General features: G+C 41.4%; 1 protein-coding gene across 1 annotated transcript in view; it reads left to right on the top strand.

The window, feature by feature from the left end:
• The window catches only part of MAP2K5 (mitogen-activated protein kinase kinase 5), a 261,121-nt gene that overhangs the window by 142,831 nt on the left and 98,962 nt on the right, over nucleotides 1-19,328 (top strand). Inside the window, exons 15-17 of the mRNA XM_049782784.1 lie at nucleotides 2,130-2,203; nucleotides 3,174-3,224; nucleotides 13,346-13,417. Of these exons, the coding sequence (XP_049638741.1) occupies nucleotides 2,130-2,203; nucleotides 3,174-3,224; nucleotides 13,346-13,417 (197 nt within the window). The remainder of the gene's footprint in view (nucleotides 1-2,129; nucleotides 2,204-3,173; nucleotides 3,225-13,345; nucleotides 13,418-19,328) is intronic.

Raw genomic sequence — 19,328 nt, 5'->3', positions numbered from 1 at the left:
ATGCAGTGTCAGAGGCTCGGTTTCCACCAACTGATAAGAGATAGCAAATGGCCTGATTTGTGGTCTTTAGGAAATGAAAATACTGAAATTGAAGATTTGTCAGAATCCAGTCAGAAAACATATTATATGATGGTACTGTAAAATTCATATTAAAGCTAGAGGAAATTGGGAGGCAACGAGACAAATCGTTGAGATTTTACCTGCCTCTTGTACCAACTTCTATTCAAAAAAAAGGTGTATTTGAAGGCATGCCATAGAAACATATCCTACAGCTAACTTCTGACCATAGAAACAAAATCACTAATCTGAAATAATACTTAGGGATCATGGTTTCCATCCACTCATCAGACCTAAGCATTGAATTTCATGCTAGAAACTATGAGTCAGGTGCCAGAGCACCTGACCAGATCAGTAGGTAGAGGGCATTTGCCATGTACGCATCTAACCCGGGTTTCATCATTGGCATCTCATTTGGTCCCTGGAGCCTATCAGGAATGATCCTTGAGCACAGAGCCAGGAGTAAGCTCTAAGCACCACCAAGTGTTGCCCCCTCAAAAAAAAAAAAAAAAAAAAAAAGAGTATGAGTCTCACATAGCTCAGTGGATTGGAGCACATGCTTTCTGTGCAGAAGGCCCAGATTTGATCATACCCACTGCCAGAAGTAACCCAGAGCATAGTGATAGCAGTAGCTTCTGAGTGCCACCAGGTGTAGATCAAAAACTAGAAATAATAACAAAAAGGAACTCCCCAAATCCTGGTCTTCTTGCTAAGTTGGGTGGAATTAAGCTTATTGGCTATTTTAACTATAGCAGATTGTCTGTTCCAGACCTTTTTTGTGGGGGGAGGTGTCCACACCAAGCGATGATGCTCATGGGTTACTCCTTGTTTTGCACTCAAGAATTACTCCTGGAAGTGCTCAAGGGACCATATGGGATGTCAAATGTTGAACCTAGGATATAACTTCATGCAAAGCAAATGCCCTCCCCACAGTACTATTGCTCCAGCTGAGTTCCAGATCACTTTTGCTTTTGAAAATGAAATAATGAATCAGGTGCTGTTTTCTACCATCAAAAGTAGTATCATCTTGGTGCTGGAATGATAGTATTGTAGGACGGATGCTTGCCTTGCAAATGTCCTACATGGAACCAATCCCCAACACCTTACATGGTTCCCTGATCCCCACCAGGAATGATCCCTAAGTGCAGTTTCAGGAGTAAGTCCTAAGCACCATTGGGTATGACCCAAGTCCCCACCCACACACTCTCCCAAATTGTAGTGCCATCTTATTCTATTTTGGTGGTTTCTATGGGCTTCTTAGATTGCTGTAAAGTCTTACTATTGCCACTCTCGATGCACCAGGAAACCCTTGTGTCATTATTTAGCAGCTGGCCATCTTGGCAAAAGCTAGGCGAGTTCTGTTAACTGTAACAGTTGTCAAAAATAATGTCAGAGAAGAAAAGGATAAAGGAGACAGAGACTAATAGGTGTGTGCATTTATCCACACACACATTTTAAGTCAACTGCTGAGCCTTCTCTGAAGGAATATTTGTTATGAGGAATATTTGTCATGAAGAAACTGCAAGAGTTTGTACAATTTCCTTTTTGTTTGTTTGGGGGCCCAATTCCATAGTTTCTTTCTATGTCATCAAGATATGACCATTACCAGGAACACACAGATTTATTTTTCCTTTCTTGCTCCCCTTAGCTTTCCTGCTTCTTTGGTGGAATTAGTAACTTAATAAGTTTTTCACATTGGGGTTGAATTTAAAGCCCTTTGTGCCAATTCTTTACAGGATTTTCTTTTCTGTACTCAATTTCCCAGAAAAATCAGGGCTAGGACAATAACTGTGTTTATTGATGTTGGAAATGCAAGGGTTTTTTTTTTCTGGCTTTCACTTTTAATTCACTCTTCCTTCTCTAGAAGCCCTGAAATGGTTTGGAGTCTGGTGTTAAGACCTTACCTTTTGCATCATGATAAAATACTGTATGGTAAATGTGTGGTTAGAATTCTTGGTTGAACAGATGACGTCATTTCTGCACTATGATGTGGTGTTCAGGCAGCTTTTCTTCCTAGAACAAACTGGTTGATGTGGAAATCATGCCTGAGGGCCTTTCTGATCTCTTTTCAGACGTGAAACCATCCAATATGCTAGTAAACACCAGAGGACAGATCAAACTGTGTGATTTCGGAGTTAGCACTCAGGTAAGTCCCTGTTCTTCCTAGCCTGACCTCATGCATACAACACACACCCCCCCCCCCCTTTCATTTCAGCCTTCTCTCTGGATTGAAAAATCACCAAACAAGATCCCTGCATCTTCTCCTGGGTTGGGAGTGTGTTATTCATTTTTTAATCTCCAAGCTCGATTCCTTCATCAGAATATGATTGTTCATTGTTTAATGACAGTAAAAACTGCTGATATTGTAATTACTACTTACGAATAGCAAACTTCATTGATATGCAGCTTTGATATGAAAGCGTTTGGGCCAGACAAAAGGGAGGGCAGAGTGGGAGCTGTGCCTGGGGAGCCCAACTGGCCCACAATAAAAATTAATATTGGGAGCAACAATGGTGGAGGGCCATTACAATGTGCAGCACAAATTTTAATTAATTTCCATTTTGGGCCTCCCCTGAGAACTCCAGTGATAGTGACCCATGAGCGTGCTGTGATGTTGATTTGAATTGCAGCCACCTTTACTCCCAGCCAAACACGAAGACCAAAGCGAAGGTCATCCTTGTATTATGAGTTGTCAGAGCCTGTTATCCCTCCAGCGTCTTTACTGTTCGTTTCAGTCTCAGAACGCAAGGAAGGGGCTTCATTCCCATCTTGAGCAGTCAGACTGAAAAAACCAGTGCATTTAGATTTTCCTTTAAATTGACTTTTTATATCAGGCGGGTTTGGGGTACTAAAGCGACGAGCATCCTGCTTATGTGAGTTGTTGAAGGTTATCCGCTATAAACTGTAATGCTGTGTTTGTTTAAATTGGAAATCACGTTCAAAAAGAAAAGAGAGATTTAATCATTTTTAATGCCTTTGTAGATAAATTTGTTCCCTTTTTACATAATTTTTAGTTGATTTATAGAAATGATGATTGTAGGTTAAATGAGGAATAATTGCCCATTTTATTTCCACATTATCTTTATATTGTTCTAACAGACTGTTTTGTCTCATAGCTGGTGAATTCTATAGCCAAGACGTATGTTGGAACAAATGCTTATATGGCGGTAAGTAAACTTATGCAAAAATAACATTTAAATCCAACATCTTTATCTTTATGTACTTTGTAATGTACAATCCTTGAATTAATTCTACAGCGTTAGTCTACCAGATCATAAATTACAAAATAAGTCCAGTCATGATCTGATTTTTATATCTCTCTAAAGACATGAGGGTTTTACAGGAACTACCAACTTAGCTGACTCTGTTGATTTAATTGGTGCCAGAATACTGAGGTTTAAAGTTGAATACTACAGAAAAATCACCATTGATTGCATATTCAATACTTTGCCACATTACTTATTTCATTAACCCCCAAGACTACCAAAAATGTCAGTTGGTAATTTGGGTTGTTTACCCAGACAAGCGTGCTTTGTTGCCAAATCAAAATGAAATTATTGGTGTGACTGACTTGTGGATCTCTGAAAGACAAGCTTTTAGCAAGAAATTCTCTCTGAACTTGTACCTCTTTAGTATTAGTGTACCTGTTTAGTGTTAGACTCAGGCCTGTTGTAAGACAACTTACTTTGTTCCACTGTAGTAAATAAAACCAAGAATAAAGGATTGGAGCATTAGAATACTGGGGGGGTCACTTGCCTTGCTCAGATCAGACACTGACCTGAGTTTTATTCCTGTCAGCCACAGGCGTCATAAGTATCCTCAGAAGTGATCCCTGAGCACAGACAGAGCCAGGAATAATCCCTGAACATCACTGGGTGTGACTCAAAACCAAAACAGAAGCAAAGAAAATCCATAGACTTGTTTCAAAAAGCAGTGTGAACTTGACTTTGACCTTTTCATTTTCCTACCTTTCAAAGGAGGAGATGTTGCTTGTGTCTATGAGGTGGTTCCCTTGGTTCCCTCAATAAGTTTTTAGAATATGAAAGTGATTTGAGTTAGGAGACAACAGTGAACTTTATCTAATATCATTTTCAGAATACAGCCATGTTTTAACATTTTAAGTTTAGTGGGGTTTTCTTTTTAATTGAATCACCATTAATGGTAAAGTCACAAAGTTATTTATGATTGGGTTTCAGGTGTTCCAACAAATGCTCAGTTCACCACCAGTGGCCCCAATTGTTTTCCCACCTCCTGGCCTGTCTCTTTTTTAACAATGGTACTAGATCTATTCGGTCCATCCTCTAAACCTGTATTTCACTGCATAATCATGCCACCACATAATCATTGTGCCTGTTTTTTATATAAATTTTTATTATATTTCATTGTATTACTATAGCACAGTACTATTCTGTTCATTATTATTTTATTAAAAAGGTAAACATATGGGCCAGAGAGATAGCATGGAGGTAAATCATTTGCCTTGCATGCAGAAGGATGGTGGTTTGAATCCCGGAATCCCAGATGGTCTCCCGAGCCTGCTAAAAGTGATTTCTAAGTGTAGAACCAGGAGTAATCCCTGAGCGCTGTTGGGTATGACCCAAAAACAAAACAAAACAAAACAAAAGGTAAACATAGGTGTCAGAGCAATAGTATAGCAGCTAGGACCCTTACCTTGCACACAGCTAATTCATTAGATCTTCTTCACCTTATAGGACCCTCTGAATCAATCTGGAGTAAGCCCTGAGCACTTACTGGGTATTCCCCAAAATCAAACAAAAAAAAATTGTAAGCAAAGGACTGGAGAGGAAATACAGGGGTTAAGGCACTTGCCTTGCATGCAGCTGGCGCTAGCTCAATGTCTGAGCCCAGAGCCAGGAGTAATCCCTGAGCATCATTAGACGTGGCTTAGTTCTCCTTCTCAAAAGGTAAACAATATAGCCATGCACTCACCAGTGAGCACATGTGCATTTGCCTTCTTGAGCTTAACACTCTGGGCATAGACACCTTCCTTATCAGGACATATCTGAAAGCCACATTGTTTGATTTGTTTAGGGCATAGCCAGTACTAACCATCTTGTCACTGATCTGTACAAAGGCATTTTAAATAAAACTTGTACCAGTTATACAAATAAGCTTCACATAATCATTGCGTGCATTTTTTTCTTTTTAATTTTTCATATTATAGTTTGGGTCACATGTTTTCAATAATGCTAGCATTTATGGTTTTGATGTATAAAGTTACTGCACATCTCCACCACCAAAGTGCTCAACACCTCCCCAATCTGTGTTCAGATCTCACTTCAAGGCCACCTCTTCTTCATTACCACCAGTGTCAGTGTGATCCAGAAGATCCCTATCTCCCCCCAAAAAAAGACATAAAATTTCATATATGATATAAATGATGCATCATTTATATCATATATATAATTATATATCATAAATTATATCCATCTGGATGGAACTCTGGATTTTACCTGTTTTTATTATTCATGAATTATCATGATGAAAAGTATTAATATTGATGAAGTCTTGGGTTTTCTTAAAACAGTACTAAAATTTTTGTTTTGTTTTTGGGCCACACCCACCTCTACTCTGTGCTCAGGGATCACTCCTTGTTCCTGAGTGAGCTGGGGTTTGAACCAGGGTCAGCTAGATGCTAGGCAAGCACTTTATATGCTGTACTTTTCTCTAACCCAGCCTATATAATTTGTTTTGGGGGACCACATCCAATGGAGCTGAGGGGTTACTCCTGGTTCGGCACTCAAAAATCATTTCTGGGAAGCTCAGGGAACCATATGGAATGCTGGGGATTGTACCAGGGTCGGTCGCATGCAAGGCAAATGCCCTACCCACTGTGCTATCTCTCCAGCCCCAGCCTAGATCTTTTTTTAATTGGGATCCCAAGATAGGGGGCTGGAGAGATAGCATGGAGTTAGGGCATTTGCCTTACATGCAAAAGTTCGGTGGTTTGAATCCCGGCATCCCATATGGTCCCCCGAGCCTGCCAGGAGTGATTTCTGAGCCAGGAGTAACTGCTGAGTACCGCCGGGTGTGACCCAAAAACCAAAAAAAAAAAAAGAGAGAGAGAGAGAGAGAGAGAGAGAGAGAGAGAGAGAGAGAGAGAGAGAGAGATCCCAGAATAGTTTCTTTTTTTTTTTACATTGTTTTAAAGAAAGTTCATATTTTCTCTTGTTTTTAGATTATGTCGAAAAGAAAGTAACCTTTGAATGTGTTGTGTCTGTTTTTATAAGTTAAACACCTTCTTAGTTGAACTTGTACCAAGTTCACTGAGATTGTTAAGCTACGTTAATACTTTAGACAATCCTGTCAAATGCTACAATTCTAGTCTTCAAACAAGAATGAGACACTGATTGAAAAAAAAAAGTAATGAAACAATTCTCAACTACTCTTCTCGTTCTTAGTAGCTTTAAAATTGCACTCATAATTGAATTACATTATGTTTAAATGTACAAAACCAGGTGACACTTTTCTTTCCCAGGTGTACGTTTAAGAAATTACTTTCGGGCCCAGAGAAATAGCACAGCGGCGTTTGCCTTGCAAGCAGCCCATCCAGGACCTAAGGTGGTTGGTTCGAATCCCAGTGTCCCATATGGTCCCCTATGCCTGCCAGGAGCTATTTCTGAGCAGACAGCCAGGAGGAACTCCTGAGCACTGCTGGGTGGGGCCCAAAACCCCCCCAAGAAAAAAGAAAAAAAAAAGAAATTACTTTCTTCCTTTTTGTTTATGGATGAATGTGATGCATCCATGTATTAATTGAAAACATGAGGATGAAAATCATAAAACATTAGTTTCAGAGTGTGGCAAAGCAAAAATTGCTTGGCTTCCTGGGTGAGTGAATTCTAGAGATCAGCTTCATAGCTTGAGCTGAAAAAAGATTATTGCATACCTGCAAATAATGAGCCTGATGGTAAGTAGGCACTCATTTCATTTGGCCCTGTACTTAATTTACTATCTAATATGAGGCCTAAGATTGAGAATGGGAAGGTAGAAAAAAATATTTACTATTAGGATCAAGTATTAATTCCTTCCTTCTCTCTGCAGACACAGTCTCATAAAGAACATTGAAAAGTTTATTTCCCCTTGTTTTTATTTCTTTATTTATTGGGGACACAATTAGTTGGGTGGCTTTTCTCTATATGTGTTTGGTTGGTTGGTTTTTTCAGGGGTGCCTGGGGCTATTCCTGGCTCTGTCTGTGCTCAGGAATCAGCCCTGCCAGGTTTGGGAGACCATATGGGATCCTGGGAATTGAATCTGGGTCTTTCGTGTGCAAGGCAAATATGCCTTAGCTACTCTACTGTCTCTCTGGTCCCCAATTAGTTGTTTTAGTTTGTCTGCTTGTAACTAACTTCCAATCGCATGATTGCTAAAGATCAGAGAATTATAACTTAAGCCAAATTCAGTTTACCCCCTTGTTTTTTTGTAAAGCAAGTTTTAAAATTGTGCTCACAGACAATTCTTAGTATTGCCTTAGTACTCACAAATGAGTATAGGTCAAACCGGTTCCACCTGTGCTCTCTCTGTAGGTTATAGCCTTGTCAACCTCCAGAATGTGATATTATGCTGGCGTTACTAGCCTGGAGGAAAGGCAAGAGTATAAACACACTCTTTTTCTGTAGATTTCCCCCCAACTTCTTGTGAATTATTAAGTAGTTAGTTCAAAATAAAAAATTCAACAATAGCAATAAGATTAGTTAGAAGATGGCAGTGCCTTTGTTACGTATTGTGTGCTGCTGCCCAAGTATTTACAGTAGCAGAGTGGAGTAGTTGGAGCAGAGACCATATGTTCTCATAGCAAAAAAGTTACTAGCTGGCCCTGCACAGAGCATGCTTGCCAGTCTCTGGTTTGTGCCAGTGAAAGCTGCGTCTGAAAGGTTGTACCTTCAGTTTATCAACCAGGATTTAGCAAATACTTTCCACATTGTTAGCCAGGTACAGTGGAGCCACTCTATAATTCACATAGGACAAGGGCAGAGTAGGAAGGTGATATTATATGTGGCCTTGTCTTGTGTGATGTAATGCAGTCTCAAGCTGTACCAAGAAGGCATGCCACATAGGGATTTGATTATTTCAAAAGCATATAGAAAAGGGCATGTTGGACTTAGATCACTCTGGTAAATGCAAGAAAGACTCAGAAAAACAGGGTAATTGTGGAGACATGAAAGTGGACAGGGAGGTAGATAGAGAACACATCATACTTTGTGGGAATATAGAACCAAGGGTCAGCTGATGCAATAACCTGGCTTCCTATCTCTTTCCCTGGACTTATAGACATATTCACCTCTGAATAGAGGGACTAACAGCAATAATCTTAGCTAACATTTAATTAGCAGCCAGTGCCAGTTGCTCTTCTAAGCTCTTACATTTATTAACTCTTAAAGCCCTCCCACTAACCCTAGAAGGCTGATTGTACTCTTTATTTTACAGATCAAGAAACCAATAGTGCAAGGTAGTACAGTCACTGACTTCCCCTACTTCATACAGATAATAAGTGACACAGACAAGAATTAATCCTAAATAATCGGTCTCTAGAGACTACACTCTCAACTGTGTGCCTCTCGTTCTTTGCCGATTATTTGTGTCTCTTCCAGTTTCAGTAATAAACTTCACAGGTTGTTCTTTTTTTTTTTTCCTTGAAAATAGTTTTTCTTTATTTGTTTTTTAATTATCTTTATTTAAACACCGTGATTACAAATATAATTGTAGTTGTATGATTTCAGTCATGTAAAGAACACCCCCCTTCACCAGTGCAACATTCCCACCACCAATGTCCCAAATCTCCCTCCATGCCATCCCACCCCCACCTGTACTCAAGACAGGCTTTCCAGTTCGCTCATTCATTCATATGGTTATGGTAGTTCTCAGTGTAGTTATTTCTATAACTGTACTCACCACTCTTTCACAAGTTCTATTGCTTCTAGTGATCCAGCCTTCACCCAGTATTAAATGAATCCTTTCATTTAGGAGACCCACACTTTGTGGGTTTTTGGATTTTTGGTTATTGGTTACTCACTTTTTATTTATTTATTTTGGTTTCTGGGTCACACCTGGCAGCGCTCAAGGGTTATTCCTGTCTCTATGCTCAGAAATCACTCCTGGCAGGCTCGGGGGACCATATGGGATGCAGGGATTCGAACCACCATCCTTCTGCATGAAAGGCAAACGCCTTACCTCCATGCTATCTCTCCGGCCCCTGGCTACTCATTTTTTAATGACTTATCATAGATTTCGATCATTATCAAATGGCAAGGGTTTAATGTAATGTCCACCTTTGTAGGTATGAAATGGTAACACTTCCATCACCAAAAAAAAGTACCAGGACCCTCCCACCCACCCAGGCCTGAGAAAAACCCTTTACCCATTCATTCTCTCACCAGCAGCCACCTTGGCTTTCATTCACTCTAGTTAGTTTGTGTGGCTGGTACAATAAATAGTACAGCAGGCAGAGTGTTTGCATTGCACGCATCTAACTCAGGTTCTATCCCCCGCACCTCTTATAGGTCCCCAAACACCAGCAGGAGTGATCCTTGAGTACAAAGGCAAGAGTAAATCCTGAGTAACTTCAGGTGTGACCCTAAAACAAAACCAAAGTAAAACCCAGTTAGTTTGTTGTCTTTTGCTTTAGTTATTCCTATTCCATATGGGCAGCAAACCGACTGGTAAACTGTCTTTCACATCTTTACAATTTTCATTTAGCACAGTCACTTCAAGATCCACCCATTTTGTCCCCAAAGGCATAAATTTAATCTTGTTTCAGTGGCAGACTATCAATACCACAACTTCCATTTTTGAGGGGTAAGAGTACTCCCAAACATGGCTCTGGAGGTCCCAGGGCCACTCCTGGGATTCTCAACCAGTTGGGCCTGAGTCCATGTGAGGGTCCAGGAATGAAGCACTGTTAAAGCCCTGCAGTGTCCTGGCCATTAGGGCCTCCTGGTGGTGCTCAGGGTGCCACACGAAACCTGGGATTGAACCAGGATCCTTGTATATGTTCCTGGCTTCTTTGCTGTCTCCCCAGATCACCGTACCTTCTTTACCAGGCTCCTTTGTGGATGGGCGTTTAGGTATTGGCTGTATTTTGGTAATTGGAAATATACTGCTGTGATGATACTTTTTGCAATAGTGTATGAAATCAGCATTCAAAATGACTTGTTCCAAGGCCAGAGAGATAGTATAAGGTAAGGCTTTGCAGATAGATGACTTGTCTGTTCAATCCCAAGTATACTGATTGTCCCACCAGGAGTGACCCCTGAGCACAGAGCCTGTAGTAAGTCCTAAGTGTGGTCCAAGAATAAACAAACAAGAAATGATTTGTTATGACTTATTTGTACAGTAAACAACCAGTACTTGCAGAGATATGACGAAAAATGATAACATTAAATAAAAAAAAAAAAACAAGAAGAATTCTAATCAGTAGTATGTGGCCCAAATAATAATAAGTAATTTTCAATTTAAAAATTGGGGGTCACATCTGGAAGTGCTCAGGGCTTACTCCTGACTCTGTGCTTACTGCTCAGGGGATCCTATGAAGTGCCAGAGTCAGGTCAGTTGTATGCAAGGTAAGTGCTTTACTCTCTGTACTATCATTCCATCCCAGTATAATAAGTCAATATTTTTTAAAGATGAGTTTGCTAAGGAGGCAGGTTAGGAGAGGGTCATTGGTGAGGATATTGGCACTGGTAGTAGATTTGGGAGTTGGAACATTGAAAGACTGAACTCTGTTATCAATAGCTTTGTAAAGCACAGTGAATAATTATGATACAATACATAAAAACAAAAGACTTTTTCTTTTTCTTTGGGGGGCTTTGAGCCACACCCAGCTTGCTCATAACTTCCTAGTTCTGTGCTCAGGGACCACTCTTGGCAGGGCTCAGGAGACCTTATGGATTGCCAGTGATTGAACATGGATCACCATATGCAAAGCTAGGACCCTACCCTCTAAGCTATCACTTCGCCCCCCCAAATGCATTTTTTTAAAGAATCCTCATCCACTGTTGGTAGAAATATTATCTGGTTCAGCCTTTTTCTGTGATGGCCCATCTCCAACTGCCTCCTCAAATTCACACCAGTAGGAAGTTTGGTGTTGGAACATTGTATGCCTGAAACTCTACTACAAATAACCTTATAAATCACTATGGTTTGATTTTATTTTGTTGTTTGCCTTTTGAGAAATACCAGCTAGGGCATGGATCTCCTGACATTTCTGGGACAATTTAAGACCCTGGTAAAGAACAATGATTCTGCAGTCAGACCTATTGTCAGACATACATAAAGTTTGATACTAACTTGATTTCCAGGTAGTTGACTTAATTTGTAGTTCTAAATTTGAGCAAGTCACTTAACTTGACTAAACTACAAATATAAATCACATTTATATTTGTAAAATGAAGACAGTGATACCTGTCTTGCAAGATGACTTGGAAATGTAGACGTTGCAAAGTTTCTAGCCCAGTGTTTGGAACATACTAGGTGGCCATTAAACTGTGGCTTTTCCTCTCCTTACTTAAGGCATACAAACCTATTCTCTCACATCTTTTTCTTTCATTCAGGAATATAGCAGCACCCATAAGACATGTACCCCAAAAGCCAAACAATACTTGACACATGAAAATTCTTGAAAAATGTACAATTATGTTGCCGCTAAAACAGATTGTTGTGACAACTGGCTGGCTCGTTCCCTATGAATGAATCTGTCCCAGTACCTATGAACACCACTAAAATTCAGTAATAGATTTAACCAAGTTCTGAACATGAAAATTGATTCAATGAGGGACTCAAACAGAAAACAAAAAAAGTCTTCAGAGATGGGCATGAATGTGTTTAAATGCAGCCAAGAGAAATGGTCACATGACACTTGGCCCTTGGGATGAATTATTCTTGGTAGGAAAGGGGTTTTACAAATTAAAGAAATAAATAAAGGCAGTGAAATAAGACCATCCATCCTGCTACCCCAGGGCAGGGCTTTATATAATTTTATGGAAAGGGATCCCCAGAGAAGGTAGCAGAGACACTGAGGTCGCCCAGCAGGTGGGAGTGGGAAGGTTACAAAGTTCTGGTCCCTGGGTAGATTCACTCCCCCAGTTGCAAGACAGTACCCACTCCCCTATGAACATCGTCCCCTCCCCCAGCCACGGCTCATCTCTCCTCTCTGCGCAGGAAGGTTCACAGAGTCATTCAGGCTGCTATGGAGGATGAGAGCATGGAGGCTACCAGGTATTTCAGGAAGGATCCAGATCAAAGGATTCTTTCCTGGGGGCCCCAACTGTTGATCCTGCTCTTAGTGGTTTGCCAGACTTGCTCTCTGGCATGGATCAAACATTCCAGTGCCTAAAGACAGTCTTTCTTCTTTTTCATCTGTTCCTGGGTTCCTTCCAAATACCTGACTGAATACCAAACTGTGGAGGGTTATACCAAGCAGAACCAACCCACCTCCCCAAAACTTGATTGCTATTGAATTATAGAAGATGCATATAGGGACTGCATCCACTAGATCTTTTCAACCTATCTTCAGTTAAGGACCAATGGTCCTAACTAGAACTTACTTTTGTTTGGGTACCACACCTATCAGTACTCAGGGCTAACTCCTGGCTCTGCATTCAGGGATCACTCCTGGGATACTTAGATTGACCAGATCTTCAAAGTGCAAGGCAAGCACTCTACCCACTGTATTATCACTCTGCTCCCCTCCACCCCTGCCAAGTGGACTCTTTAAACTATTCCTTACCATCAGATAAGATGTGGAATCAGAGATAAAGTAGGAAAAGGAAACTGTGATGTTCTTTATACCCTCCCTAAACTTTCATCTTCTCTTTGATGCTTGAAATTCTTTTCAGAAGGAAAATTTAAAAAATAAGAGGCAGATGACCCTCTCAGTGAGCCAGTGATGGCATGCCAATCTCATTATGATATTATGATAATAGTTATGGTGTGTAGTTCATCACTCTATTACACCTCTGAATGTGGAAAAGGACCTGAGTTCCAGTTTCAGCTCATGAATACTTAGGATTTTGCCTAAATAATTTCTTTACTCTGAACCTCTAATTTTTTCTTCTCGAATAAGATAATTATAAAGATTTCCTTACCGGAATTCTGTGACAGTTCAGTGTACATGTTAATGTTAAATAGACATGTAGGCATACATACAAAATAATTGCTGTTCTTAAAGAGCTCTGCAAATGTGCCTGGTTACTTGACTAAGCTGAACTCAGTTTTCTTGTTTTCCAAGAGCACCTTACATCAACTCATCAACTTCCATTTTTTTGCTTACAGCCTGAAAGAATTTCAGGGGAGCAGTATGGAATCCATTCTGATGTCTGGAGCTTAGGGATATCTTTCATGGAGGTATGTTGCTTGCAAGTAGATGCTTCTATACATAGCTGTACTAATATGCTCTATCAGGAATGAAGCTTTTGGGTTTTTTTTTTTAATTAAAATAAGTCCCTCATTGATTAGGTATATGTGTACACAGAGTTTAACTCTGAAGGTCTTTATTTTTATATTCTTTTTTTGGGGGGGCCACACCCGGCAGTGCTCAGGGGTTACTCCTGGCTGTCTGCTCAGAAATAGCTCCTGGCAGGCACAGGGGACCATATGGGACACCGGGATTCGAACCAACCACCTTTGGTCCTGGATCGGCTGCTTGCAAGGCAAATGCCGCTGTGCTATCTCTCCAGGCCCTTATTTTTATATTCTAGGCTAGCTAGTGAAATGACTGTCCTGACTTGTTATTTCTCATAAATCTCTATATAATACTGACCTGGAGTGCTAGGGGTTTATTTTGTTTTTCTTTTCAGTGCCAGTGACCCAATCTGTGCCTCTTGCATGCAAGGCATCCATTTATTTACTTGTTTGTTTGTTTGTTTGTTTTGCCTCCCTTTCTTGGTCCTGAGTTACTTCCTCAAAATAGATTCCTAAATTCTACCTAATTCCAATTAAATCTAGATCTCTAAGAACCTGCAGTATAAACATATACCCTGAGTAGTTCTATTATGCACTAAATCTCATACTCTTTTCTAAGAGAAAATCCATAAAATGGCTGAGTGATAAGAGCCTAGTGGAATGCCCGGGGAACATCAAAAAGTGATGGCTTTAAATGCCACAGCCCTGGGTCCCAGATGGAATTCAGTGGTAGAACACATGTCATGCATGTATGAAACCTTGGGAAAAAGCATGGCCTGATTCATTTGGTTGTATAAATTCTATAAGTTTGTTTCAAAAGAAAAAAGCTGTGTACAAAAGGATAGTATATATGGGTTATATATTCATATTTTCCTTGCATGCAACCAAATTAGATTCTTTATCTGGCACTGAAGGGTCCCAGAGCACTTTAGGGAGTGATGCCCAGACTAGTTTCTGATCTTTGCCAAATGTGACCCAAAAAAGAAAAACTTGATTTCAAGTTTGTCACGTTACATGTAGGAAACGTGTGATGCAAATAAGGGAAATCTAAAGAAACATGTTTTTAGCAGTTTTAGACTTTTCAGCTGTGATTAGAATGGACTTTATCAGATATTCAACACATAGCCTAATTTCAGCTCTGTGCTGTACCCATAGAACTGAAGTGACCATCACCTATAAGAAAGTGAATTTATTTTATACTAGACATTGGACCCAAATCTTGTTGACAGTAGAGTCTACAGTTTTGATTCACACCCATGTGAATAATTTCTCATTGAGTTAGATAAAGTTAAAAAAAATAGAAAAGATACGTTAAATATGATCATGGCTTAGAATTGCCAATACAGTTTATTGTTGGGGAAGGGAAAACTCCCATCCTTGTATGTGATTTTTGTTGTGCATGAATACAGTGGAATTTGTAAGGAATTTGTTCAGTTTTAATTTTCCTTCACTATAGAAAAAGGACAAAAGTAAACTTTATTAACAGGGCTGATATTTGCTGGGAGAGTCCCCAGTCCACTGAGCATTACTCAGGAGCCATATTCCCCATAAAATGTGTTTTAGGAGTACTCTGAGTGTCTGGGAGGGGCTTCTTGAGGGAGTTGATGGGTGAGCTAGGTTGATCCTGAAAGAAGTGCAGGAAACAGGGAAAAGATGCCTATACCTGTCCCCAGCAGCCTAAAAAGCCATTCAGCCCTGTGGGAGGGATCAAATGGTACCACATGCCAGGCCTCTCCATGGCCTCTTCACTCCATCTTTGTTTAGACACTTTCTTCCCAGTATTCTGAGTTCTTCTGTCCTCTAGGGAGCCCATAATAAAGAAAAAAGAGAAAACTACAGGGATTAGGTAAAGGCCATTTCTGGAAGTTTCACACCCACCCAGAAACTCCAATTCTCGGTCCCTCCCTTTCTTTCTCACCAGCTTCATGAATTTGTGACCTCTTCCTGAGGTTGGGGGTACAGAAGCTAGCGGCTGCTCCCATGGTTTTGAGAACCTTGTGACATGGCTCTGAGCCATCCTTCTTCATCCTGTCCCTTTCTTTCCCAGCTAATGCACTGGTGTAGGCCCACAGGAGACCCATAACCAGGCCTGTCTCCAGAGTCTTTCATTAAAGATGCTGCATGCCACAGAAATGTACCATTAAAAAGTCACAGACAGGTGCATGTGCGCCTTAAGCAAAGATCCTTGTAATATCAGACAATGTTTCATCCTGAGACACAACCTCACTTGAGTTCCCTCTGTATGGGGGATCCCATATATGTTATCCATAGTATTGCCAGCTGAAAACTAATAGAAATGAGAAAGAGAGAAATGACCCTTAAGAAGGGGAAAAATTTAGACTAGAGGGAGGGTACAGTGGGGAAGGCACCTTCCTAGCACTCATCTGACCCATATTTAATCTCTTCACCACATATGGTCCCCCAGCTTCATGAGGAGTGATCCCTTAGCACTGAGCCAGGAGTAAGTCCTGGGTACCACTGGGTGTGGCCTCTAAGCCCCCCCAAAAAAAGTGGGAGAGGGAAAAAAAAACCCCAAATGCCCTAAGTTCCCCAACATCATTGGGTATCACACACACACACACACACACACACACACACACACACACACACACAGTGCAAATACTCAGCATAGCCTTATTAGGTGAGAGGAATTTGGCCCCTCTCTGGGTCCTGTTTATGGTTTTCAATTCAGATCTTTAATGTGTCCGTTGTCAGGTAAGTTAGTTATGGGACTGGGCAAAGGTTACTGCCATATCTTGGGGTTGTGGGGCTCACTTCATTATAGGAAGAAGAACCCTTATAATGGCTTTTGTTGTTTTGTTCTGAGGGGTTTTTTTTTTTTGGATTTTTTGGGGAGGCAACTATGCCTGGCCATGCTCAGGACTTACCCCTGACTATACTTAGGGATCACTCCCAGCAAGGCTGAGAGATTCTAATTTGGGTGGGCCACATACAAGCCAAGCACCCTCCCCCACTGTACTCTCTAGCCCTGCAATTGCAGTTCTTGGACCTTCATGAGAGGAGTCTGTGTGGAAATGTAAAAGAAAAGAAAGAATTGAGATGCTGCTAACAAGCTTATAAAACTCCTGAACAGGCCAAAAAGCATCATCCTGCCCAGAGTGCCTGTTCCATGCTGCTTCAGCCCACTAGGTGATCTTTACAAGTGTTCAGAGTCACTTAGAACTGTCAATGCTGGGGCCGGGCGGTGGCGCTGGAGGTAAGGTGCCTGCCTTACCTGCGCTAGCCTAGGAGACGGACCGCGGTTCGATCCCCCGGCGTCCCATATGGTCCCCCAAGCCAGGAGCGACTTCTGAGCGCATAGCCAGGAGTAACCCCTGAGCGTTACCGGGTGTGGCCCAAAAACCAAAAAAAAAAAAAGAACTGTCAATGCTATTCGAGACTCTGTGACTACACTTGGAAAGGCACTCGACACAGAATCAGGGCTTTGTTTCCTCAAGGACAATAATTTTATGAATTCCTCAGAGTGCAAAGTGCTACCGCCACTTCTGAACACAGCTTCTTTATTTTTTCAGCCGTTTACTGCTTAGTTCTCTGTCTGCAGAACGGCTTGAGGAGAGATTCCCACGATTGTTTTCACTCATTAATCACTGGATTATACATATACAGCTATATATATGTATATATAAAATAAATTTACATATGTAATTTTTTTATTAATAGAGTTTTAAGTAGTCTCCACTTTGTGGGAAAAAAATAAATAAAATAAACTGTCTCTTGGCTTTGCTGTGTTCAGAACAAGACACACACAAGGCCCTACGCCAGCCCTGGAATGTTCTTCTCACCAAGAATGAGCTACCGGTGCCTGTTCGGCTTTGTGATTCAGCTTAACGAGTAATGATAAATCTGACTGAGGCTGGTAGTGAATAAGTGGGTGGGTTTTTCTACAGGAATCAGCCCCAAAGCTCCATCTCTAGCAACTGCATTTTGTTCCTTTCACTCAGCTCCTCACTCTCTCTGCCTTTGTTTTGCTTCCTCTCCGCCAGTCTCTTTGAGTCTGGGCAGAGAACAATCTGGCTTCATATGCTTGGTTAATCGGAGTGTCATCTGGTCCTCTGAGACCCCTCTTCAGCATGATCACTGTTTTATTGAAGTGGTTTGAATGATGTGTTAGATGATGAACAGGAGGTCCACAGCTTAGAAAAACACCTCAGGTAGGTGGGGAACATATTCTCAGAGTCACACAAGGTCAGAGGCAGCCAAGTAACACCGCAGATCAAAGACTTTTATGAGTTCTCTTGTTTTGACAGAGTTTTTCTGGGGAGTTTTAGAGTTAAAAACAAATAAATAGAAGGAGGCCAGTACAGCAGGAAGGAAACTTACCTGATACAAGGCTAACCTGAGTTTGATCATCAGTGACCCACATGAAACTCCAATTACCAGGAATGATCCCCGAGTGAAGAAGAGTCAGGAATAAGCATCATAGGATATGGCCTCAAGCCCAAAATAAATAAATGCGTGGAAGGACTGAACAGAGGGCACAAAGAGCTGGAAGGCATGATGTGCTTGTGTAAGGCCTCAAGGTCTATCCCTGTCACTGCATGAACCCACAAGCATCACCCTGTATAGCTCTGGAGGTCCCTAAATTCCTCTAGGGGGGGACCTCAGTGGCCTCAGCACTGCTGGGATCAAGCAACATAGTGTTGGAAGTCTCTCTCTCTCTCTCTCTCTCTCTCTCTCTCTCTCTCTCTCACACACACACACACACACACACACACTCACACACACACACACACTCACACACACGCATGCATGCATGCATCATACATAGCACTGCTCAGGAAACCAAAATTATTGGAACACTGTGCTGTTCGCTCCACATAGATACACATGTTTTTTCAGTATGCGTCCTTCATGATCCTGAGTTTGACCTCTAGAGCTGAAGTATGCTCGCCTCTGATCTTCAATGCCTGCCTTCCTGTGGAACATGCATTCCCCACTCTGGTCTCAAAATGTCTAGACAGGTCATAGTTCCTGCTGAGGGGATTCAGATCTGCTCCACCCCAGATCACCTACACTGAAGAAATTATTAGGACTTTTGAGTCTTTTACAACTTGAGTAATGGTTGATGGTTCTAAAGCAATTCTGGAAAGAAGTGTCAGTGTTTAATGTTTATTGGAACCTTTAAAAGAAATGCAGCTGGGGGCCAAAGTGACAAGCACAATAGGTAAGGTGCTTGCCTTGCACACAGCTGACCTGGGTTTGATCCCTGGCACCCCCATATGTTCCCTCAAGCCCACCAGAAGTGATTCCTGAGCACAGAGCCAGCACTGTTAGGTGTGAACCCAAAAGCCCCCCAAATAATTAAATAAATGCAGAGGCAGGGACAAAGCCCAAAGGACCAGACACATGCCTGGCATCACATGGCCTCCCCAGCACTACTGGGACACCTCTCATAAAAGAAATAAATAATAAAACAAGTACACACAAATGTTGCTCAGTAGATCATAAAGTTCTGCATAGGATCAGCCATGGATTAATTTGTTTGGGAGCCAGCAGAACTCAGGACTTATTCCTGGCTCTGCTCAGGAATTAATCGTAATACAACTCAGGTGCCAGGGATCGAATCTTGCTCAGCTGCATACAAGGATAGCTGCGCTGTCTCTCCAGCCCCTGGCTCCTAAGACCTCTGCCAACACAAGCTATAGATCCTTGGGTAAGGCACTTGATTTCTACAGTTTCCTCAACTGTAGAAGGGAGTCCACTTCAGAGCTTTTGCACAGATCACAGTGAGTGGCCAGAGTGATTGCACAGGGGGTAGGGCATTTGCCTTGCATGCAACTGACCTGGGTTCTTTCCCTGGCATGCCATATGACCCACCCCCCCAACCTTCCAA

This window comes from Suncus etruscus, chromosome 1 (assembly GCF_024139225.1).
Source record: "Suncus etruscus isolate mSunEtr1 chromosome 1, mSunEtr1.pri.cur, whole genome shotgun sequence".
NCBI classification, from domain to species: domain Eukaryota; kingdom Metazoa; phylum Chordata; class Mammalia; order Eulipotyphla; family Soricidae; genus Suncus; species Suncus etruscus.
The sequence above is the reverse complement of the archived record's forward strand: the minus strand, read 5'-3'. Positions and strand labels throughout refer to the sequence as shown.